We start from the raw sequence: 26,909 nt of genomic DNA on the forward strand, positions 1-26,909 counted from the left end.
TTGCAAAAATGGTTGTGGTTCCCGCTGTGGATGCAGAAAATCAGGGCTACAATGTTCTTTAGCTTGCGGCCAGTGCAACGGACAAGCTTGCCTCAACGCTTCACTGTATCCAAGTAATCCCGATGAAGAAAATACAAGAAAATACATCCCGATATTCTGGAAGGTTTGGAGATGAACATGACAGATAATGAGGATGATGACAATGAATCGAACATTTTTGAGCGACAAGAAGAAGAAGAAGACGAAGAAGAAGATAATTAGCTTCCATTTCCAATTTCATTACAATTAAAATCAACAAAGATACTTTTGATATTTGAACTCACATTTTGATAAATGTATATTATGCTGTATTTAATAATAAATAAAAATATGTGTAAAATATATACTCTTACTATCATTTTAACTTAAAATAAAACTAAAATATATAATCCAGAATTAATAATATTTTATACTTAAATAGTTAAATATGAATAATTATATATAAATAATCAAGTTACTTACTTTAATTAAATATAAATAATTAATAGTTAGAACATAAATAATAGGCATTGTTTAATAATTATAATTATTGTAAATAATTGACTTTATAACGTACTGATAACCATAACTCACGCTTGACCTTGCATTAGGCCGTATATGACTGTACGATGTGCACTTCGCGCTCTACCTTCAAAACGGTTGGTCGTATGAAAAAAAAGTTTAAACAAAAGTTGTAGGGAATTTTATAGCCTACAACTTTTATAAAGAATGCAAATCTCATTTAACCGATAGGAAGCCAGATATTCGCGAAAAACCGATTTTTGTGACCTTTGACCTTGAATATCTTGAGACGCGGACACGATAACGATTGTGACTTTTGAGACAACATTTAGAATGACAAAACAAAGGTTCATACCAATTTGCAGCTTATTATCTTTCATTCCGAGGTGAAACCCCTAATATGACTGGGCTATATTAATTTTGTCAGTCTAACATAGTTAAGCTTTCCAAAAAGCTGTTTTATTAGACAAAAATAACTTGATCGTTAGTTATAATTACATATCTATCAATCTATTCTCTATGACCGGAAGTATAGATTTATCGGAAGAGGAAGAGAGATCGTTATGGTCCAGGTTCGGATGGGGTCACATAGCTCGACTTTGCCGACGTAAAACGCGGAAAGTTGATCCAGAAGCAGCTAATGGGAGGAATAGGTAAAATTTATAAATTATTTTAATGCACCATCAATTTTAGATTAGAAGATTATTATTACTTGGTCTTATATACACTATCACCGGGGAATAAAGTCTAAAAACTAAATTTACTTTTTTTCAGGAAAACTAAAGCAAACTGGATATTGAAGCATTTTTTTCTATTCGACGACTTCTAATTTGCTAAAACATTAATCAATGAAATATACATTTATGCACTATGCCTTATAGAATTCTTTTTCCGACCAAAATTTAAAAAAAATGCACCAAGGAGTTCGTATACCTATATCTATTATATTATACTCATTTTTTTTATATTTTAGTTCTGTAAAAGTAAGTAATGGTATACACAATCTTACACTATTGAATGAACAACGATAAAAATAAAAAAGTAACATTACTATAAAAATAAAACAGGTATTGTATAATTAAGTGGCCTGTATGTATTATTAATTTAATTACTATTACCACGGAAAACTTGTCCTTGGTATAAAAACAGTTATCCGACAAAGCTCACGCACTAGTGTTTAATTATTTAGGTCATAATTATCATAGTGACAGGCAATATCTACCTTTATCAAGTAATTTGTAGTTTATATGTCGCTAATCGCTTCAGAAGTTTAAAAGTTATGTGCGCATTTTTGAAGACATATGTGTACCAAAGACAATTAAAGTTTTTTAATTTACTTAAATTATCTTTGGTAACATAAATTATATAGTTTTTGATAGTTGACATGTATTTGACGTCAGTTTAATTTTTGAATTACTTTTAATTGTATTTTTGGTATTTGGACCGTTCCACGAACCATTATGCGACATTTATACATAATTTAAAATATGTTTATAAGTAGTTGTAGTTTTTATGTAGACGACGTGATATTTATAATTTTATGAACAGCCCGTAAATAAGTCACGCAATAATATAGGTCATGCTATTATTAGAAACACGAAAACCTCAAAATACAGTTCATAATTTTGGAGTTCAACATTTATTATCGTTGCTCTATCATGGGACTTTTTTAATATTATTGTATGGAATAAATGATCATATTCTTATTTAAATATCATTTGGCAACATTCTTTAATCCATATATTTATATAAGTATATATCTAAACGGAGGCAAAGGGGCGGGAGGCGCATCTGATGTTTAGTGATACCGCCGCCACACAGGTGGTGTTACTAACTTCCATTATACCACTTGACAATTCTAATCTAAAAAAATGAAGATTTTGTTAGCACATTTGCAGTAAGTATGATGTCTGCGATCACGCCATTAAAGAAAGTGCAAATATTCCTCTTTGATCTATAAAATTCTGCAAAGTTCACGGCAAAATGACACAATCATAAATTAAAACCTTAATATTGTTTTTGAAATATGTTTTCTTTATTTGTACTCATGAAATGTTTGTCTATAGGGACATTTACTAAATAATGTTCTGTAGCGATAGAATAAAAAAAAGACTGACTCAAAAATTACTACAATCGAACTTCGCGTAATCACCAGGGCCGTATCAATAGCCTGAAGGGCAGGATGGAAGCTTACTGAAGAGAGCAAACTACGAAGTATAGGTTCCCAATGGAAGCGGTTTTTACCCTAATCTGATTTTGACATTTCTTTGCAGCGCCGCCGGCCGGATTCGTTAGGACATGTCGGGTAGTAGTTAAGGTTTTTTTTAGGAAATGGAATCTCAGTTGGCCTTAAGGGCCTTTACAGCTCAGCTCGAGATGTTTTGGAGAGCGGTTTTCCCGCGACTAGCGCATGGGAGTCTCCTATGAGTATCGAACTCGGCTTGGGCCGTCGCGGGGTGGTCAATCGCCTAAAGTACGCAGTACAGGTCCTCGCCTTCTTCGATGAAGGTTTCACCCTAATCTGTATATTGCTACTATTATTATCGTAGGCCGCGCGGGCGGTTTTAGTTTGTCATTAGCTATCGTGATTGGATCATCCAGATCCGTTTGTACATGTCGGGGCCTCCTACGAGCCTTTTTAGTCGGGAAGTGGATATGTTGTAGGTACATATGCTTTTCAGGCGGAGCTAAGTATCAGCCCGAGCGTAGCTTGACAAAACAGCCCGAGCAGAACTGTAAAGGCCCTTAAGGCCAACAGCGAGATTCCTTACAAAAAAAAGGATATTCTTTATCGGAAATAATTCGTTAGCGCGTTTTAGGGTAGGATACACCGTCGCAGTGATTTATAAGCGGATTGTAGATGTCGCTACACGTCTACAACGCACGCTCGTCTTTTGTTCGATATGCCAACTCCCAGTTTGTTTACGTACACGATTTTGCTAACCGTACACACATTATTGTAATGGTTTGTCATTGTCACTGTTTATTTACAAAAGCGTCAGTGGTCGTTCGACCTTACGATAAAAGGGTTTAAGTTAAAAAAAAAATGTCAGAAAGAAAAAGTAGTTTTAATCTATCAAATGCTCGAAGTTTTCATTTTCTTAACAGGTATGGGTAGTGTAGTATTATATATATTATACATAAATCAATAAGACAAAAATGTCGTCAATAATTTTCTAAAATGTATTCTAAATTTTCTCGGTACGTGTAGAACGAACAAAAATTATTCGTTCAGTTACAGGAGCTAATGACGGCGTTACGTGTCAAATATCGTAAAATCTGTGGACGTAATTGCGCGTTTTGACGTGAGCTTTATTTCGATTTAATTAATTTGCAACTGGCAGCGTTGTTCTTGTGGCGAGCTTTAAAGTCTTGGTTCTACATGGGCAGGTATTTTTGGGCTTCAGGCACGGTTTCACCACCATGTTTCACCGTACGAGTAGTATTTAGTAACTTCTATGGTTATACTGACAGCATTCAAACAATCCAAGCTGATCTACGCCTAAACCCAATAACCATAACATTTTTGACCATCTGAGATACATAAACAATTAATCCAAATATTGTAAAAAATGTGGCAATAACCAATCGACGGATTGTAACAGGCGACTGTCGATTCAAGCTATCCAGAAGCTTTGTATGAAAATGACAGTTCAACTGTGCCAATAACCGATCTTAAATTTTTTACAGTTCGCTTGAAACAATGTACGCCGAATTGTAGTTACTGTGGCGTTAAATTTTTGAGTTAAACTCATCATTTTTTTACTTTATTTGGTTTACATTAAATATTAGCAAATATGAGTGAAATATCGGTAAAACGGACGACAAACAGAACAGCGACGGATAGAATTCTATCCGTCGCCAAAAATGGATTGTCTTCGTAGAGTTTGGTTATTGGGATGCAGATAGGAGATCAGTCGACTGTCACGGTCTGACAATCCACAATCTTTGATTGTTTTCTTTCTGAGGTTGTGAATTAAAATTAAATCATTCGTTCTTGTTTTCTCATGTCCGTACTTCTTATCTTCTAGATAACATTACTTACTGAATAAGTACAGTATATAATTGCATCTAAATTTCAGAAAAGACTCCCATCGTAGAGTGAACCGGCCTCCATCCGCCCAATACAGTACGTTTGGCGAACTTTTGCGAACAAGTACGCCATCTGGATTACAATGCGCCTTGTTCTGCGGTGGATCTCGATGCAAGTATGAACTACCTTCGAAGAGATCATCAGCAATACAAGGACTATACTCAGACTGGTTGGTAGTAAGGACTATTCTCGACCCACTATCTTAAAATAGGCAGGGCTTAAAAACATCTATAATTATTTATTAATAAAATCTATATTTGTATTATTAATTATGTAAAAAAATCTGAATTAAACATTTATAATTTAGTAAACCCGCCAAAACGCTTTACTAGGCAAGATGGCGTCGCACCAGCTCCTATGACATTGCATATAAACAAGAAAACAAATAGGGATTAGAGTCGCACGCTGAAGACAGGCAAGCACTGCCCCTAAACATGACAATTGGTTGATTAAATTACCACCTATTTTCGATAGCATTAAACCTTTATGACTGTACTTACACATGACTTTTTTTTTTTACTCACATATACTTTAAATTAATTACTACTACTACAATAATTCTTTATTCTTTATTTATTCTTTACTAGCGACCCGCCCCGGCTTCGCACGGGTGCAATGCTGATACTAAATACACTACAGAAAAACTGTGTGCAATACTTAGTACATTTTAAAACTCGTAGGGTTCAGCCTGCGTTTGCAATGTAAGCGAAAAAAATGTAATTATTTACGACATCACATTAGAAACCTCAAATATAACATTACTTATCCATCATTTAATGGATGTTATTATACAAATAAATCTTCCTCTTGAATCACTCTATCTATTAAAAAAACTGCATCAAAATCCGTTGAGTAGTTTCAAAGATTTAAGCATAGAAAGGGACATAGGGACAGAGAAAGCGACTTTGTTTTATACTATGTAGTGATTAGACACAATATACAAGAAAGTTTCGATAAAGTAGAGTGCACTGGCCCCCATTTACATGACATTTACAGACGTGTTTAGTATCAGTCCATGATTAGATTTATTAAATTCGTCAATTATAAGTGTTTCATAAAAATTATACTAGTCAATAAAACAACCTTTATGCTTATTTTAAATATGTATCTAATAACTTAATTGGTAACAAACAAATATATTTACAGTAATTACAAATTTCTTAAGCTACAAAGTAATAATAAAAATAATTATAATATTTATGTTCAATGACAGCCTATATATATTTTAATAAATTTCGACGATTATTATTTCAAGGTGCCTTATAGTAATATAATTAAAGTTGCAACTACCTATGTAATTATTTGCAATAGAAATGTTAGTAATGTAATAATCACTATAATAAAACGGAACGGAAGTCACGCGAATCATATATTCATTTAAAATTTACATGAAAATATTTCATGATTCGCGGTAATATTTAAAACATTTTCTATGACCTTCAAAGCTTAAAAAATGTTGTATATATAATATAATGACTACTAGCGTCACCTGTTTCATTCTACTGTATTGACATATGTCTAGGTACGTAATAATCAAACTGACAGTTGCCTCTGATACTAATGACGCACGTTGTTTGATTTTATTATAGAGAGATGTATAATGAGTATATTTATCAATGTTTGAGATCGTTCCTTGTGTAATGTATGACAAATTAACTACTACAACAGAGAACACACATTATAATACAAAAGGTCTGGTAGAGTTACCAGAAATAAAGCCAGTAGCATATAAAAACAACACATCCTTAATTGACGAAATCAACCAATTTCATCTTCGAATTTAAAATAATTTTGATTGTTTAAATTGATCATACAGTACAGATCATACAGAATTTAGGGACGACTTAATAAGTTTTATTGAAAGTTTTTGGTTTTGTAGGCCCCGCGATTTCAATCGCTTAGATTCGGTTGTAGCCAGATGTAAAATAGCGGACGTAGATAATAGACTATTTAACTATTCAAGTGCACAGACGTATTTTAGGACATATCCGGTCGTCAAACTCCAAAAAAGTACATTGTTTCTTTCCATTTTTGTCATAGTTTTTTAAAGTAGGGCAAATGGAAAAAAATATATGATGAAGTTGTGTAGTGTATGTGTCCATTTTTAAAGATACATTATGTTATTACATACACGATTTAAATAACTTCGCTCGATAGATAAAAATACAACATAGCCAATTTTTGACACTTTGAATTTACTTTATAAAGAAAATTTATATATAACATATGTAAATTTATTAATAGTAACATTATTTTGAAATTTACATTTGATATATTTTATCGTGAGCCAAGTACATAATTCATTTCAGAAAAAAAAAATTGTCAAATATAAATTAATTTAATGTTTAACATTAATTATTGTTATTACGGGCCGGCGTACCTCAGTGCACCCCGAGACACTGTCACAGAAATTCGTAAAAAAAAAAAACGTTTATTTTGGAACATAAGATCATCATGGTATCACTTATTCCACTTCATTAAATTCGATCCTGTTGGCATCCCTACTCATCGGCAAAAAGACAGAGGGTGTTAGCCGAGAGAAAAAGCCGGCGGAAAAAACTCTCGGTACTCTTTTTAAAAAAAAGCAAATCATCAAACAATTCTACAATATTTAAAACTGAACGTACTGGGATAGGACCTTAAAGATATAAGTTGGTATATCATTACTATATAAGTTAAGAATCTTGTAAATGCTGTTTATTTGTGTGTTAAAAATAAATATGAAGGCTAAATACATTAATTGATGAATAACAATTATGTAGGTCAAAATACATTCAATTCATACGTTGAAGCCAATACAAGCAGACCTTGTTTTCTCTTTTTCTTCTTTCTTTTTCTGTTTTGTAAGTTTAATAAAAATATCATTTACAGTATCACTATTGTTTCAGGGTCACCGTAGACATTCTGGCGATGGCGCGTCCCAGCACTACGAGCATCGCTGCTAGAAACATAATTCAACAATTTCACAGGTACCTAATGTGACAAATCTTAATATATATATTTCTTGTGTGCGTGTGTATGTGACTGAACTCCTCCTAAACGACTGGACCGATTTAGACGAAATTTTTTGTGTGTGTTCAAGGGGATCTGGGAATGGTTTAGATTCACAATTTTGTCCGCTGGACAATGTTTTTTAAATTAATTTTCAATTTATTAGTTGTTGTTGATTTTGGAATGTTTTACATTGGATCCGACAGACGGCGCTACCATCGCAGTGTCAAATTTTAAATAATATTCGAATTTTAATTTTAGTCTGTCCCGAAATTTAAAAAAAGTTTTGTTATCATTGTGTTATATCGTGTGTGACCATGTGCTGGATCGTTAGATATTGTCATAACATTTGAATAATAATTTTCATCAAAGTGGCTTATTAAAAATTGAAATTTTGAAATTAAAGACGTGTAGACAGGACAACGTCTGTCGGATCCGCTAGTACATAATATAATTCAAACAATAGATGAGTCAGTCACCAACTTTATATTAATTAGTACCGCTTGACGAATTTCAAATAGATTAATTATTAAAATTAAATACATAATTATATTTTTTAACACATTAAGTGCTCTTTTCTCGGATTCGAGTGGAATGGGGTCATAGTAGCGGTGCCGCCCACTCGGATCCGTGCGGAAATCCCGTTCATTTTTTTATACCATTCAAACAATGGATACAAAGTAATAGCCGGTAAACCAAAGCTTTTTATAGCTAATTTTGATTAAGTAAATATGAATGGTTGAAAATATATATAAATGTATATTATTACTTTAATAAAAATAAAATCATTTTTCGGCTCCCAGGGGTTGGCAAAGCACATTGGGTGCCGAATATCGGATCCGAGAACTAGGGATGGCAACTATGACCCCACTTCACTCGGATCCGAGAAAAGAGCACTTAATGTGTTAAAAGGCAAGCACACTCGAGTCTTCTATTATTGAGAGTTTCCATGCGCGGCGAATACCACATAGCCTCGGGTAACCTTCCTCCTCGTTTGCCCCCTATACTATTAAATATATTTGGACATATCTACGCATTGAGAGAATATTTTAAATTATCTGGATTTTTTTGGCGTATGACTTATATAGCTCTTTTGTTCCAGTTGGGGTGTTCGCACAGTGATAAACTTACAAATGCCCGGGGAGCATGCCAGCTGCGGTCCTCCACTCACGAAATCTGGTTTCACCTATGACCCCGTGATCTTCATGGCGAATGACAGTGGGTATTATATACGTATAACAAATCCAAATTGTTAATATTTTAATAGTATCGTAATCCAGTGCAGTGAAGGCCTAGTGGCTTCAGCATGCGATTCTCATCATTGAGGTCGTAGGTTCGATCCCCTGCTGTGCACCAAAGGACTTTCTGTCTATATGCGCATGTATACGCTCAAATGGTGAAGGAAAACATTGTGAGAAGGCTTTCCTTACCCAAAACGGTCGACGGCGTGTGTCATAATGCTGATAACCTACCAATTAGATTGACACATGATCATGAAACACATACAGAAATCTGTCACTGATTTATTTTTTATTTTAATATAGACCAATAAACCAATATCGTATGTTAATAATATTGTGCGCAATGCCTTTATTATTTTGTCAAAACCAAAGCGAGCTAAAAGGCTATGCTTAAATTATAAACCTGTGGAGGAATGAAGGCGTTGGCGTGGCCCATATTGTTATGTATAGATTCATATATTTTTGTATTGTGCTGTGAATCTTCTGAATAAATAAATAAATAAATAAATAAAAAATAAAAAAAATATTGCATTAATTAGAATTGTTTTACATAACTTACTGTATCTTATTATATCTTATTACACGGTTATAAATGAAAATAGTAAAAAAAAATTTCACAGTATACTACTACAACTTCGGATGGCCAGACTATGGGGAAGCAAGTCTTTGCGGTCTACTTGACATGGCGAAGGTCCTGTCCTTCGCTTTACAAGAAGGAAGAGTGGCTATACATTGCCATGCTGGTAATTATTATATTAAATAAAATGGAAAAGAAAAGATACCAAATGAATTCATTTTATTTCATCGTAAATGCATTTATTATATAGTCTTTGAAAATAGCTTTTATACTAAACTAAAACTATGATTTTACAAAGAAAGGGTGTACCAATAGATCAGTGGCCGGCCACGTGTCAATCCTAGTGTTCATAGGCACAGGATAAACAGATTCTATAGATAAATCGTTTGATATATAGTATATTATCTTTCATAGGTACACAGATTTGTATGTATTCATTTTTAATAGAGAATGTTAGATTATAAACTAAAGACTTTATCGATAATATATCTGCTAGAACTTGTTTAAAATGTCCTTGTAGATTTTATACTTATGAGAATTAGAGGTACTTGTCAACATTCGTCGTATTTACCACGGCAATTATACCTGATCAAACCAAGCTAAATCACACCTAATAATCACAATGTACACAATTTTGGACAATCTCAATATTGACATCCTCGAATCAAATATAAGCAACGTCCTGATACAATGGCCTTCATAAATCTAAAATGTGGCCAACACACTTAATACTAACATTATTTAAAACAACCAGCTATTTAATCATTCCTTTTGCTATATTGCTTGTCGGACTACGGTTTTGGATTCAGCCCGTAAAAGGCGTGTGTCGGTGTAAAACAAAATTAAGTGGAAAAGTAGCTTTAGTGACAGGAGGGAACTCTGGCATCGGATTAGAAACCGCCAGAGATCTAGCAAGACGTGGAGCTAGAGTGATCATAGCCAGCAGAGATGTCGCCAAGTCCACAGAAGCTGTTAGAGACATCATCAACACCACTGGCAACCCTAACGTCGAGCATAGACAACTGGACTTGGCTAAATTTAAAAACATTCGAAAATTCGCCGAAGAGTTTAATAAAACTGAAGATCGTTTAGACATTCTAGTAAACAATGCCGGCGTGAGTGGCTTGAACTATCGTTTGACTGAAGATGGACTTGATACGCTGATGCAGATTAATTATTTCGGCCCGGCATTGCTTACAAATTTGCTCCTCAACAAGTTACAAAATTCCAAACCCAGTAGAATTGTGACAGTGACATCATCACTACAGCACGACGGGAAAATCGATTTGCATAATCTAGAATCAAAAGATTTATCCTCGTACTATCAAAGGTATGCGAATAGCAAACTGTGCAATGTTATTTGGACTAAAGCTCTGGCTAAACGAGTAGATAGCGTCTCTGTAAATTGTGTTCACCCAGGCTTAGTTTACACAGACATTTATAACTCTTTCGGTGTTATTCAGAAAATTGCAATCCTTGGTGTTATTAGACTTCTTTTCAAGACGGCTGAAGAGGGAGCCCAAACGTGTATACATCTGTGTGTCGCTCCAGAACTAGAAGATAAATCTGGTGATTATTATGTAGAATGCAAACAGAGGCGTCCAGCAAGAGTTGCGAGAGATGAGGATTTTGTTAATAAAGTCTGGAATAAAACTATGGAAATAATAAAGCAGTGATACAATAGGTTGCAATTACGTCGATAGCAATTACGTTGTTTATTGTAATAATAACTGTTACATGTTTCTTGTTTTTACTCAATTACAAATTGACGAGGCTTTTAACGAACGTGAATACAAGTGAAATAAGCCCTTTCATGACTCCCTTGTATACGAACTCCAGCTGACCTTGATATTTGTTTCAACATTGTTTTTAAACTTGCTTATTCCAATTTCAGCTCGATAAACTTTGAGCATGTTTTTTCTAGAAAAAAATAATTACATTCATACGAAATATTTTTTTTTATTAAATGTATTCAGAATAGTTAATAATTCTTACAAAGCAGCATGTTATGTTAATTTACAGTTCGTGTCAGAGATCATATAATTAAAATGTACTAGTGTACTAGAACGTCATTTTGATAAATTGTCGTAGTGTTGTTCTGTTAGGTGTTGATCAAGTTGTGGTTGTTTCTTAATACACTATTGGTACAATTATATTGTATCTTAAAAACTGCACCTATTGTATATCCCTAATCTATTCACATAAGTTGCGAGCAGAGGCAACTACAATACAATTTTGTGAGTCTATGCGGTCATGTCGCTTTCACTATATTTTAAGCTTAATTGCATTTTCTTGGAATTTATTTTTTATGATTTGATTTTTATAGTTAATCAACTTAAACGTACCACTGACAGTGACATTATTTTTCGTACATCACTATAATTACCGGATTGATCTGTTGTTAAAAATAATCGCATAATAATTCGTTAAGCATTAGTCTGACTCAGAACTGGTATCGTGAACATGTTAACAATCATTTTATGGTTTATAATATTCATTTTTACTATTATTATATTATGCAGTGCGTTGGGTATTCTCATTTACAAATTTATTTTTGAGACAAAAGCTGGGATATGCGTGTGCCAAACAAGGCTTGATGGAAAAATTGTAATTGTCACCGGAGGCAATTCAGGAATTGGTTTTGAAACAGCGAAGGACCTGGCCAAACGTGGCGCAAAAGTTATCATTGCGGATGTGCAAAATTCTGATAAAACCGTCGATGAAATAGTCAAAGTAACTGGCAACACTGAAGTAGAATATGCCAGATTAGATCTTGCTAGCTTCGCAAGTATTAAAACATTCACAGAGGATATTAAACGAAGATACAACCACATAGACATATTGGTGAACAATGCTGGCATTGGTTCTATGAACAAACATTTTACTGATGATGGTATTAATACAGTAATGCAGATAAACTACTTCGGGCCATTTTTGCTAACATTAATGTTACTTGATAAATTAGCAGCTTCGAAATCCAGCCGGATTGTAATAGTAGCTTCAGCAGCTCATTATTATGCTAAATTTGATATAAATGACATAATAGGAGCTAAGGAAACCAGATTTCCTGTTTTGTACGCGAACAGCAAACTCTGTAACGTTCTGTGGATGAAAGCTTTATCAAAAAGACTGCCTAAGAACGTAACTGCTAACTCTGTTCATCCAGGAATTGTGAAGACAAAAATATTTGACAATTTCCTCTTGTCAAGTGTGATACTTTTCGTGATTGATATCTTTTTTAAAACGTCCGAGCAAGGCGCTCAAACCAGCATACATCTATGTGCTTCAAACAAATTGGAGGGATCGTCTGGCAATCATTATGCTGATTGTAAAATTAAAACTATTTCACGGTACGCAAGGGATGAAGAGTTAGTAGAAAAAGTTTGGACAACAACGACTGGTTTACTTCAAAAATATTTATTGGATTAACCGCATAATTTCGTAGAAACTTGTCAATATGCTATGGTTACAAATAATTGAGTACAAACTGGGAGAGGTGAACATAAAAACAATTCATAATTAAAATTAATAAAATTAAAAGTGTTTTATTGTATGGTCTCAAATTAGGTTCCCGAGCAAAGTATGACGGCGATCAAAGATTCATTATCTTTTTATACCCTTGACCTGATTAGAATAGATAGATAGAATCCCTGAGAGTCTTTTAGAATGGCTTCAGCTAGTCAATATTATTTTTCATTTTTCTAAAGTATGTTGGCGTATGTATCGACTTCAATGAGGTAGCCGTGACTTCGTTGCCATAATCAACAGATAGAGATTCGGTAACAAAACTGCATCCGCACACCTTGCTAAACGCTATTGATAACAATGTTTGCTCTTTCTTCACGAGATTGCAGATATGAACCATATATCTTTTTTAATTTCCTAAACTATTTTCAAGTGAAATGAAAGTGGGAAGATTTAAGAAAACATGTAGAACGTTAGAATAATATGTTGTTATGCAGAAAAATAAGTGAAAATTAGTTACCGAAGGTAAGTTAACGATTTAGAAATACGTCGTAGGGAGGGGGGGCAGTAGGAGGGATAGAACAGACTAGTAACACACAACTGTGTTAACTAAATCGATGTTGTCATAAATAACTTAACCAAGATCTAGTTAACATGTAGATAAATATTCTTACAACAGTTAACATGTGATAAATATTCATTAATAATAATATGAAACACTTACCTAGGTTTTCAAAAATAAAAATTCATTTAAACTTGAAAAGAACGGATTGAATTCGTCACTGTAATTTCTGTCAAAATCTACATAATTCATTACAGAGGTTTTCGTTTCGTTTCATGTTTTAAAATACACGCTGTATTTCAAAACATGAAATGTAATGTAATGTTCAAAACGCATGTGCTTGAAATAACACCCATGTGCTTGAAATATTATAATAATTAAGAGAAAAGTATAAAAATACACGTTTCGTTTAAAGAATTTCAATACAATACACAAAACTGTTGTAATTATTTAAAATAATTTAAAAATATTCAGGTGTCTAGACATTTATTGTACGGACTTATGTGAAGTATTCAATTTAATTTCAAAAATGTTTTATTCAATGTTCAATAACAATTAAAAGTGCTACATGTCCAGTGTACATTAATTCCTGGAATGTAACAAACTTATAACTAAACACGTTTTTTAAAAGCCGTATTGCTTTTTTTTTAAACTTATAAGAAAAAACAGATTAAAGCTAAAGTTATAATATTTCGAAGTTTAGCGTTAATAATGAGGAAAACTGGGAACTATGCAATCTTTAGATGAGATTTGCAATTTTTGACATATCTAGATTTAACTAAATAATAAATTATAACTAACAATAAAAATAGGGTAGCACCGAGAACAAAATAGTGGACGGCAAGCAATCATAATAGGAACAGTCACCCGCTAAGGCTAGCGCGAACATGGATAACGCGACGCACGCGCATTCCGGCTCTATATGTGTGAAGTATTGCCTATTCTGTTGTTGCTCTAAAAATACAATAGTTTTCAAAACAAAATATATAAAACATTAATAAATGTATCGGTGCTGTTCCTGGGTCATCGGGTGTTTTAAAAAATAGAGAACTTCATTTTGACTTTTTATAAATGCGAATATTATACGAATTCTTAATGCTTATAAACAGTCTGGTACAATAAAGTAAATGGGAAATAATTCAATGTTATAAAATGCTAAATTAATGTAAAAGTTAAGTGCCATCTGTCTAAATAATACTCTCGGGGCATAACTCCGACGATTTAGGAAATTGCCACGATGATAAAACTAAGAAATCCTGAGTGAGCAAAATGTACAGCCTTGGATTGGATAATTCAATCATATTAAATTATCCAATTATCCAATTACCATTATTTATTGATGATATATTGTGACAAAACTTTTATTTTGTTAAAAGGCCGGCAACGCACTCTGGCATTGAGATACATTAGGTGCGCCATCAGCCCGTTTGTTCCGTTCTGTAACAAAAAACACAGCATTGTTTCTAATCAACGGTTTTACGTTAGGTTTTTTATGTTGTCTTCTCTCTCTTATCTCAGTAATAAATTTAAACAATTAACATTTTATTTTTATTATTATTAGTTGTGTAATAATATAAAACCGGTGAACCGGTTTTTATTTAACTGGGTTTATTTTTGATTCGAAGATCAAAAATAAACCCAGTTAAATAAAAACAGGTTTTATAGGAAACGTCGTTTTTATTCGTACTTCTTCTTCGTTACGTTTCCCGTCGTTTAAACCTTTTCTGTAATTCCAAAAACCGTTTTCTCGAGTTTTAGAGAGACTAACGAACTGCAATTCATTTATATATCTACACTAATATTATAAAGAGGAAAACTTTGTTTGTTTGTTTGTTTGATTGTAATGAATAGGCTCATAAACTACTGAACCGATTTTAAAAATTCTTTCACCATTCGAAAGCTACATTATCCACGAGTAATATAGGCTTACTACTAATATATTTAATTTTGAACAAAAATAGGGTTCCGTAAGATATTAGGGTATAAGGAATTTGTTTTATATAAGAAGCTAATATATAGCAATATAGATATATTATTCGCTACTCTCGCTATAGATTTAAAAGAAGTAGTGTAATTTGTTGTTATATGTATAGACTTATAGCAGTGTTGACCTAGTGGTTTCAATGTGCAACTCTCATCTCTGGAGTCGGTTGTTCGGTCGCCATCTGTCCTCCTTTCTGACTATGTAGGATCTCATTGGCTCGTACAGTGAAGGAAACTTGGTGAGAAAACCGGCATGCCTTAAACCCAAAAAGTTGTTGGTGTGCGGCAGAAATCTATGGCACAGATTTTAAATCTTAAAGTGCAATTCTCGCGATTCACAAGGTCTACCAATCTGTGGAAAGATCAGCCAAGCATATCAAATGAATATCAAATGAATTGCTGTTAGTTTTTTAAAACTTGAAATAGATGGACGGATTTGACTAATTATGATCTGGAAATTTATATCTTTTTATGAATTCCAACAAAAACTGTTCCTAGCTGGGAAATATACAAATCTGGTATGACTGTCACATGATTGATATATTTATCTTCGTACTTGTGTTTCATAGATGAAGTAACATAACTAGTACTTTAACTTAACATCAACTTTTTTATAAAATAAACTTATCGTAAAACAAGAACAAATAATGGCAGTCAATTGTTAACTTTATTAACTCACCGATATTGAGATTGAGCATTCTGATAAACGAGATAGGTTTGGAACCATAGATGCTCCCCTTATATTTTGAAATCGATCGTCCTTTAGTTTTTATATTTTTTATCTTTTGTTTACCTTATAAGTCAAATTAAATCAAATCATTTATTCCAATTAGACCACCTAAAATGGCAGTTTTGACCGTTAAATAAAATATTAAGATGATTCTAGTTGCCCCTTCCAAAAGGTAGTTTCGTGTGGAGAAGAATGGGCAAGTAACTCCGCACTTACTCTTTTAAACGTTACAATATTTGTATACATTAGTTAAATAATTATATATGAAAGACAATGTACTCCCAGAATAAAACTATTCAGGTCTATTATTGTATTGTTAATTTAGGTAGGTACATGTTCTTTAAATATTTACAAATATCGAAACCGAAATATTATATCAAAGAGTAATAAAAAACAATAAAACATTGTGTGAGATAAACAAAATAATGCGTTTGTAGTACAACAAAAAATAACACAAATATGTAAAATTAGATCAGCAACCAAATTAAAACATTTATTTATTTTTACTTGTACCAATGTATCAGTGTGCCAGGCTTGTATAAATAAAATAAAATACCCTCTATAGAAGCCAACGAATTTCCCAAAATCCACACGACTAACTTGAGTTGGAATATATTCATAAATTAATTAAAATTTCCGTATGTAAAATGTTTAAGTTATTCTAATGAATAACGTATCATTGAATGTACCGGTTCAGCGCCGTTAACATGTGGCTCGTTGTTTATATATTTATTATTATACTTAAAACATTTATATATTTATTTCTTTCACTTGTGTTACTAATAACTGGCTGCCGGCTATACTTCCAACCAGTAAAAGAAGTATGCAGATGTAAAACTCAACTTAATGGAAAAGTGGCTTTAGTGACGGGAGGGAACTCTGGCATAGGACTGGAAATAGCCAGAGACCTGGCAAGACGAGGAGCAAGAGTGATCATAGCAAGCAGAGATGTCGCCAAGTCTGCAGAAGCTGTCAGGGATATCATCCACACGACAGGAAACAATGACGTTGAGTACAGACAACTAGATCTAATTAAATTTACAAATATTAAAAAGTTTGCTGAAGAGTTTAACAAAACGGAACAGCGACTGGATATTCTAGTCAACAACGCTGGCATTGCTGGTGTCAAACATAAAATTACTGAAGATGGATTCGACATGATCGCTCAAATTAATTATATCGGACCGGTTTTATTGACAAGATTGTTACAAGAAAAACTGGAAAGGTCAATGCCAAGCAGAATAGTTGTTGTAAATTCAATACTGCATAGATTGGGAAAGATTGATTTGAACGATATACCGATGAAGGATGTGACCAATCATTATGCAAGATATTCAAGAAGTAAGTTATGCTCTATTCTCTGGACGAGAGCTTTATCAAGACGACTGGTTGGTGTGACTGTAAACTCCGCTCATCCTGGTTTTGTTAAAACAAACATATTTCAAAGATCAAAATATCTAACGAAGTTTTTATCGCTGAGGGCATCGAAATGGTTCTACAAAACTGCAGAGGAAGGAGCGCAAACGTGCATTCATTTATGTGTAGCTCCACAATTAGATATTGCAACTGGTGGCTATTATTCAGAATGTAAAATGCAAGAATTACCGAAGGAAGCAAAGGATGAGAATTTGGTGGAACAATTGTGGAACGAAACTTTTAAATTGATAAACGGTTTTTAAAAGTCACTAATACATTTAAGTATACGTAGTATTCTTCTTCAGAAGCATTGTAGATGATACTTAATTAATAAGAATGCTAATCAATTAATGCGTAATAAATATTACTTGCGTAACGTTACGTGGATCTTGCTGACAAAGACTGAAGAGTGTAGATATTGGCTACTGCTCATGTTATGTCTCAAAAAAAAACATTCGATAAAAATAGTTTGTCCGGTTTAAAATGCGTTTTTTTTTCGACAACAAACGAACCAATACGACGTAGGGTCCTTCACGAAAATAGCGTACGAATTCTTAAAAGACCGGCAACGCATTTCCAAGCCCTATTACATAATTGAGAGCATTAGAAAAGACTCTTTTTATTTGATATCAAGTGATACCGCCGCCTCCTACTTACACTCACAGATGACTCACAAGTGCGAGTTAAGAATTGGTACGCTAATTTCTTCCGTTTGTCCTTTTAATCAAAAATCTTCAAGTGTTTGTGAGTTATATTAGTTTATAGACAGTACAATTTCTTGATGATTTATTTTAGTTTATTTCATGGAAATTAAAGCCTCCAGCATAAACATCATACTTAGGTAACGAAACTAAAATTGCTAGGTATATAAATAACTTGTTATTATGATAGACGTAAAAATTCAAAGTAACAAAATAATTTAATATATTAGTCAAAATTTGAAGGTATCATATAGCGGATATCCGACACGTACCAAGAAAACTTTAGCATTTTTATAACTTAAATTTTAATGTGAGGTCAGTATATAAGTTTGCAGTGGCAGTGAGTGCTGTGGCACCCAATTGTGAGATGTTTATTATATATATTATAATTGAATAATAATACTAATGGTGATTTGATTTATATTAAATTTTTCATTTTATCTCCAAACTGACCTTGACTTTAGTGCATATTTATTTTTTCCCAACCTCTCTGTTTACGTTATAATAGATACGATTATCAAATAACAAATCCCTTAGCACAAAGAAATTCATATCAAACTTGACAGTCACTCAAATATAACGCAGACTTTGTCTTAAATCATGTGGCCTGAAATAGGTATAACTGTGGTATATTTTTTACTTGCAATTTTATTTGTATACTGTGTACTATTATTAATATTAAAACTTCTATTCGAACCAAAAATAGTAATGTGCAATTGTAAAACAAGACTCGAAAATAAAATTGTACTGGTGACCGGCGGAAATTCAGGCATCGGCTTCGAAACAGCAAAAAATCTAGCCCAGCGTGGAGCAAGGGTCATCATAGCTGATGTTACGAACGCTGAAAAGTCAGTCGAAGAAATCATCAAATTCACGGGCAACGGAAAAGTAGAATACCGATATTTGAATCTCGCTAACTTCAAAAGCGTTAAAACTTTCGCTGAGGACATTAATAAAACAATAGATAATTTGGATATTTTGGTTAATAATGCTGGATGTTTGATGGATAACAAAATTACAGAAGATGGAATAAACATGATAATGCAAGTTAATTACTTGGGACCGTATCTGCTGACTAAACTGATTTTAGCAAAGCTTATCCAAACGCAAAGCCGTATAGTGAACGTATCATCTGGGATGTATTTCTGTGGTGAATTAGACTTGCAAGATCTAGCAGGATTGAAGCAGAAGAATTTTTTCAAATCATACAACAATAGCAAGCTTTGCACTGTTCTGTGGACGAAGGCGTTGGCCAGAACGCTACCTACAAATGTGTCAGTGTTCTGTCTACACCCTGGCATGGTGACTACAAATATTGTTGGTTTCATGAAAGGGCCCATAGGTGAATTTATTAAGAAATTTTCGAACGTGATAGTGAGAAATCCGTATGAAGGTGCTCAAACGAGTATTCACCTGTGTGTGGCTCCGGATATAGAAGCATTGTCTGGAAGTTATTTTTCGAATTGTAAAGTGGCAGTTACAACTAAAATTATAAACGATACTAATATAGATGGTTTGTGGAGTGAAACTGGTCGCTTTTTGAACGAAAAAGTTAATGAATAAGTGAATAATTAATATATTTTTATTGAAAACAATAAATACTAACTCAATAGTTTTTTAACAAATTAACGTAAGGCCAGATCAATATTATACAAAAAGTACTTATATTTCATTATTAAGATTATATTTTAAAACCGTATTCCATATGAACTTCAACTAGAGTTGGTAAGGGACACCGCAGCCTATGAATCCTACCAATCCTACACTCTTAGTGTTGTTTCAGACCTTTTAAAAAGGTCATTATAGCCTCAATATTGGGAAAATTCATTAAAATCAATAAAATTATAAAAACTTTGGTCGTAGTTGTGTTGCGATACTTATTCGTTGAGCGATAGCACAAGCTCTGGGGTATCTACCAGGCGTCAACTTAAATCTTTAATTAGCGCATGTGCACTTGAACCCTACGCCCTAAGATTCTACTCCAAAGGAAACAACATCGAAGTTGGAGCAAAGACTCTTTTAATTTTGATTTCCGCCTAGATTTGAGGCGGCCTGCCCAGCTTTTGTGCTTGTCCAAACAGGTGAGACGGGGAATCAGTTTACTTTATTTATTTTTTAATGTTTCTTTATCTATTAATGCACTTGCTTGTTTTCTGTTTATATAAGTACATAAATTGTTTATCTATGTAATCTGTTTTGGCTTTCTGTATTATCGTTATGTTTTGTATTATAATATGTATAAGTATAAGCTCTTAGATTACTTATAATTAAATAAATAAAAAAAACATTTGTGCAATTCACACATGGTAGAAGTGAAACCTTCAAAAACAAATATAAATTAATCATTTTCCACTATCTAAATGTGTGTGTTCTTTAAAAACAGTATATTTTAATTATACATTTTAATTTATAAGTTTAATATAAATCTTTAATTTGACAAAAACTAAAACAACGAAAGTTTGAAATTCGATCAAAAAAAAAGCGGCAGTAAATAGAGGCTGTATAATGCCTCCTATCTCATTTTCTCCCACGTTAAATCATATGATGAATTGATGTTTCTGTCTCTCTTTACCGCTGCATCCGGTTTGAAATCACGACGATTCGAAAGAAGTTTATCTATCTCATTTTCTCCCACGTTAAATCATATGAATTAATGTTTCTGTCTCTTTTTACTGTCGCTTTTTCGTTGCATCCGGTTTGAAATCACAACGATTCTAAAGAAGTTTCACTTCAATAAATAACGTGTCCACAGAAGTAGCATCCCGTACCAAAGCCCATCCTATCTTTCAAGGAATCAACGACATCCCAGTCCGCCCGCTCGCCATCGTCTCGGGCTAGACAATTCGTTAGAAGTTACATAAAATTCAATGAGTTAATTTGCTCTTAAATCGGAAACAGTTATTTATTTAACGTTTTTAATCATTTGTTTGTCAATTGAGATTGATTGTCGGACGCCCCGCTGCTGATACCTTTAACCTGTAGGTACCAAAGACAATCGTCTGCGGTAGTTCTTGAATCCTAGCGTCTTAATTATCGGTTCGAAACTAAGACGTAATGCTGCAAAGTGACTTCTTAGTAGGATTGTTTAATTACTACTTTGAATCATTATTAACATGACATCTTTATTTCTTTAAAGTACTAAATTATAGTAAAGTACTAATTAAGTCGAAAATTGCATAATAATTTTTGGAACTTCGATAGCATCCTTTTCTATGATAATTAACGAGCCAACGGAATAGCCATCAAACATACACTCCCATGATAGTGGTTGTGTGTCAACCCCAAGAATTCTTCAGAACACACTTCGTAAAACTAGCTTCAGTAGGCACTGAAGTATTTCCGATCCAATTCGACTTAAGATCCTTTAAGAAAAGAGCGCTCCAATTCTTAAAAGGCCGGCAACGCACTTGCTAGCACTGGCATTGACAATGTCCATGGGTGACGTTTATCTTTTAACGACATGTGAGTGAAAAACTTAATGCCAGAGGCCTGATCTGTTACCAATGTTTCAGGTCTTGGACGTACCGGGGTGCTGATAGCTTGCTACTTGGTGTATTCGTTACGAATACGGGCGAACGATGCAATACGATTAGTTCGCAAGAAACGTCCTAAATCTATTCAAACCAGCGGTCAGATACTATGCGTTCAACAGTTCGAACATTACATCTTGCCCCAGACACTGGTATTCAGCTCCAAGTAAGATTTTATTTGCACTTGAACGACTATGTTGGCATTGAAATAAAACAAAGCATATTAAATATTTTTATTTTCATTTAATTAAAGGAAGTAACCTTATTCGTAATAATGAAATAAGCCCGCAGACTTTTAACTAATTTCTTTTACTGAAGTTCGTCTCCTTCTGTCAAATTGTATATACACTATGATGAAAAGAGTGAAAGTATTAATTTTTTTTAATGAATTATGTGTAATACCTAATTATGTGCCATTTACAATATTTTACTGCATTTTTTTAAGTTGACACGTCATCAACAACACTATCAAAATTCTTTTTTACTCACGATGTCATATGGAAAATGGTGTAATGGTTGCAGCTCCTTACAAACATTGTGTAAAAAAACTTGGCGATTAAAAAGAGTGGTGGAGAGTTTATTGCCAGTTCTTCTCTTCCGTTCTACGCCCTTGATTTGAGAACTGGCAGTAAATGTAAAATTAGATTCATTTAATGTATATTTCTTTTTCTTTGACGTTCATAAGTGTACATTATGTTACCTATATGAATAAATGATTTTTGATTTGATTTGAAATATACATATTATATAGTCTGTATATTTTCCAGAGAACCTCTTATGTTAACTAAAGATACAAAAACATGTGAGTTTACTCTACGGCAATACTTGCATAGACAACGAGCGACTTTACACGGCTTGGACGAGAGAGTATTCAGAGAATTACCTAAGGTACAAGTTAAAATTATCCTTAAAACTTTTGCGCTTGTAGATTTAAATATATTTGTAACGCAATAAATTTTAATATAGTCAAGAGTTTGAAGTAAAAAAAATGTCGTAATAGTTATGTAGTAATTAACATTACACAAAGTTACATGCTTCTGTAATAGTTTTGTTATTACTTCAGTATGTATACAATAACAAATATTAAAAGAAAAAATATACATAGAAAAAAAACTTTTTTATTAGCAATGAAAATTAATATGACATATTTTGCAGACTTATTTTAATTGATCGATCTAAATGTACGTTATTGCAAATAAATGATTTATTATTATTTTTAGAAAAGAAATTTGATTAGTTCTTATATTTATTTATTTACTAAAGCTAGCTATTATATAAAAGGTACAATCTTTGTTTCAGATAGTGTTTTGTATTTGCGAGCGCCTGTTAAAATTATGCGGGTGTCAAGACAGCGGGGGATTGGATTATCGCGTTAAAAATAGAGCCTTTTACAAAATGTTCCTATCGTATAAACTGAAACAAGGAAAGCCTCCCGACTTGACAACTCCAGATGAAGTTATCAATGGTAAATACGAGTTATTAGAATTTGAGAGCTAAAAAAAGTTCTTGGCAGAAATATACTTAATACGTTACTTGTAAGTCTTGGCTTAAAATTTTAAGATCATAAAACTAAGACTCAACTTATATTGTATGATTTTAGATAATATAGCATTCTAATCGTGATTTAATTGTTTTTTTTAAACTTAGAGCTTACAATAGTTCAGTTGACTAGTTTGCTAATCAAAATTATCAAGATACCACGAAAGTTTTATGATCGGTGATGAATCAGTAGGTAGGTGATCCTCCTGTGCCTGACACGAGCGCCTACTTCTTGGGTCTAAGACCTGCCAATTTCCTCACTATGGTTTCCATTACCGGTTGAGCGAATGTTAAATGCGCATATAGACAAGACAAAACAAACAAAAATTTTCTTTATTAAGTTAATGGTCTTAATTATACATTTTAGTACATCCCTTTTAAGTTCTATACCTACACCTAACACCTGTGTTAGGGATGCACACTCTTTCCTATATATTGTTACATAACAAAGGTCTAATCTAAACAAAACAATGAACTTACATACTAAGTAGTACTTAAATAGGTAATCTAATACATAACATATTTTAAAAACCCTAAAATGTAACAAAAGTTTATATTAAATCGTTTTAACTACAAAAGTAGGGTAGATACGAATTAAATAGAAAGATCGCACCATCATCTTTTGATTGAGTGTAAGACATGAGTATAACTGTAGTGCAACTCAGAAGAGTGTAGTCATTAGTGACAAGAAGTCCATTAGTGCATCGGCGGGGATCGAACCTACGACCTTAGGGGATGCGATGCACTCTGAATCCTCTAGGGCAACACTGCCCTATTATAAATTACATTGTATAAAAAACTTGTACATCCCTAGGAGACAAACCTCCAGCCCTCCCAATGATAGAATGGAGGGATCCGGTAGAAGAAGACGTGGAAAGAAACCTGGAGTCCGTTAGCAGATATACCAGCTCCAGCAATATACCTGCTATACAGGTGTACGAGGTGCGTATTGTTTGTATTTTGTTTGTATTTCACAATTGTGGATTATTCTAAGTTATTAAATATGCCTGCCTATAAATCAACCAGACTGTATATCTAAGCCCAATTGTGCGACGTAAAAAACTGTCGTAATCAAACCACAGCAATAGTTTTCTCATGATAACCATTTTATATAATTACAGGCATTTTTAAGTGATCATCAAAATCTTCCACAGGAGAAACAAAAATACATAAAACAATTAAGAATTGAAATTAATCAGAGAAGAGAAGCAATGAATAAAATTGATGAAGAGGTATTTTAAATATAGCAGCAATAAATATATAATAATAACAAATAAGCAGGTCTCGGGTTCGCAAAAATTTATTTATTTTATTTTTATTATTGTTATTTTATTTTTGCAATCATAACCTATGTTCATTTGTTGTAGTTTAGATTGAAATTGGTCTAATAGATTTTGAGCTTCTTCGTTAAAAGAATACAAATCTCTATTATTATCGCTGTAATTGGATAGTACAACTTAATTAAGTTTACTTATTAAGTTTATATTAAACAGAACAGACGGCGTAGTCAAGATGCTGTAGTTGAATGAATATTTGTCGACACGAACTGTCATTTTAGCACTGACATATTTCTATGCAGAAAATTACACAGAGTATAATTTTTAAAAGGTTGCCGTTGGACTAAGTTAAACTCAAAGACTACAAGATAATGTAAGATGCAATACTATCATCTATGAACAAGACTACTACACTTTTGAAATATTATGTTCCTTTCATAGACTGTAAAAGAACGAAAACAATAGAATACTTAACTATGGAATATTTATTTTAGGAAGATCCTACAATATTGTCAGTACTATTATTCGAATGGTTAGAAGGTTTGAAGCAGCCAGTACTAGATAAGGAAGATCTATCTAACATAGTCTGTCGCTCCAGTAATGTCAGCTCGTGTGTTATGGCTTTACAAATGGTTCGTATGTCTGTTATAATAAAACAAAATAACTGTTTCCAGTGGCAGATTTACCAGCAGGCTGAGTAGGCTAGAGCCTACGGCGGTAAATTTTTGGGGCGGCATATTTTGAAACCAAATTTATTTTTGCTACCTCATAGAAATTAAAAATATTTCAATATGATGACTTTAGAGGGGAACTATCTTATCATTGTACATTCGGTCATCGGTGTAGCAAACTTCAATATTCTAGAGTAAACACCTAGTTTGCCGCCGCTCAACCAGTAGTAGAACTCTGTGCTACCAGCTTACACTGAGTACGAGTCAAAAGAGCAGAATTGCAGAAAAAAGTGTTTCTCTCTTCCCCCTATCAACCTCTTCATATCATTTCTACTACTGGTTGGAGTGGTGTTCAATTTTTTGCTCAGAAAATCACACTCAAATTTATTTTTCGTGCATTGGATTGTAAAAATATGCTAAGACATGACAATTGTAGAGGCAAAGGCGGCAAAATTTTTATGTTGATGTTCAATAATTTTAACTTTAGTGAAATTACTTACTTTTTTAAATTAGTTTGACATAAAAAAAACATGCCAGTACAAAGAAGCTTTACAAAAGTACAAAGTACGAATTTGTACGAAGAAGGTACTGAATAAATACATCATAGTATGAAATAATTTCATATCCCATCATTTACACTTTATATTTCCCAGTTCTAACCATTTCTATATTTTTTTCAGGAAGATATCATACTAGTCGAGTATTTACTACGATTCGTGGTACGATTGCGCCCTCTAGTGGCACACAAGAAAGTCGATATTTTAAAAAGATTACTTGCATCTTTAACACACCAAACAATTAATATTCATGGGAAATTGTTGCCCAATAAATGTTTTCCTAGACTAAGAGATGGAACAGGCAGCCACATCATTAATTTTATGCTAAGAATGATTGTTGAAATACAGCAAGACATCGCAAAACCAAGTCGCGAAGAGTCAGATGTAGTGTTAGCCCCAAGAAGATTGAAAATAAAAGCGTGGACATAAAACTAGTTTTTTTTACTAATATAATAAGATTCGGTAAAATTGTTAGAAACCGGTGTTTTAAGACTTAATTGTGATTATAAACAAATGATTTCAAAGATGGTTTTTCTTCTAAATGTGTTCAGAATGTGAAAATCTGTTTCTTAACAATGGTTTAGCCATCGAGGCAAGTGGATGGGAGAAGGAAAGATTGAAATAACTTTCAGATTATGTTCTTTAACAGGTTTTAATTATACGTAGATAATTTACCTATTTAATGATTTTTGTATATAAATACAGCCAATAGAGCTAATAACTTTCACAGTCTCCCGTATTCAAGATTAGCGCCAAAGCTATGCCACTAAAATAGACAGATTTAAGCAAAATATATAATTATGTACAATTATGGTTAATTGAATGTAATATTTGTTGGTATCGAGTCGAATAATAAATTAAATAAATTTTTGCTCATAATAATGATATGACATATTGTAATGCCAAATGTTAACACAATGTGTGCTAACTGCTTAAACTTACTTTTATTTTATTTTATGACAATATTCATATCTTTATGCCAGTTTTAAGTAAAATTAAATTACTTTACCGTGTATATCCATGTATAGTAAATTGT

The 26,909-nt window shown here is 33.0% G+C and overlaps 4 protein-coding genes across 4 annotated transcripts; all 4 read left to right on the plus strand.

Annotated features, from left to right (window-relative positions):
* The first annotated feature begins 1,017 nt into the window (after positions 1 to 1,017).
* Positions 1,018 to 26,492, plus strand: LOC110996394 (protein tyrosine phosphatase domain-containing protein 1). Its single transcript, XM_022264045.2, has 12 exons — positions 1,018 to 1,193; positions 4,623 to 4,802; positions 7,522 to 7,602; positions 8,727 to 8,842; positions 9,486 to 9,608; positions 21,812 to 21,995; positions 22,597 to 22,717; positions 23,129 to 23,294; positions 24,183 to 24,310; positions 24,490 to 24,600; positions 25,140 to 25,277; positions 25,997 to 26,492. Exons 1-12 carry the CDS (start codon positions 1,060 to 1,062, stop codon positions 26,300 to 26,302), a joined length of 1,788 nt encoding a protein of 595 aa, XP_022119737.2. The 5' UTR covers positions 1,018 to 1,059; the 3' UTR covers positions 26,303 to 26,492.
* Positions 11,151 to 12,974, plus strand: LOC110996367 (retinol dehydrogenase 12-like). The gene has a single exon (XM_045628360.1). It carries the CDS (start codon positions 11,906 to 11,908, stop codon positions 12,869 to 12,871), a length of 966 nt encoding a protein of 321 aa, XP_045484316.1. The 5' UTR covers positions 11,151 to 11,905; the 3' UTR covers positions 12,872 to 12,974.
* On the plus strand, positions 16,862 to 18,705 carry LOC110996365 (retinol dehydrogenase 12-like). Its single transcript, XM_045628359.1, has one exon. The coding sequence runs from the start codon at positions 16,866 to 16,868 to the stop codon at positions 17,859 to 17,861; it is 996 nt and encodes a 331-aa protein (XP_045484315.1). The 5' UTR covers positions 16,862 to 16,865; the 3' UTR covers positions 17,862 to 18,705.
* On the plus strand, positions 18,817 to 19,918 carry LOC110996366 (retinol dehydrogenase 11-like). Its single transcript, XM_022264001.2, has one exon. It carries the CDS (start codon positions 18,900 to 18,902, stop codon positions 19,860 to 19,862), a length of 963 nt encoding a protein of 320 aa, XP_022119693.2. The 5' UTR covers positions 18,817 to 18,899; the 3' UTR covers positions 19,863 to 19,918.
* Positions 26,493 to 26,909: the final 417 nt, after the last annotated feature.

This window comes from Pieris rapae, chromosome 5 (genome assembly GCF_905147795.1).
Source record: "Pieris rapae chromosome 5, ilPieRapa1.1, whole genome shotgun sequence".
Taxonomy (NCBI): Eukaryota; Metazoa; Arthropoda; class Insecta; order Lepidoptera; family Pieridae; genus Pieris; species Pieris rapae.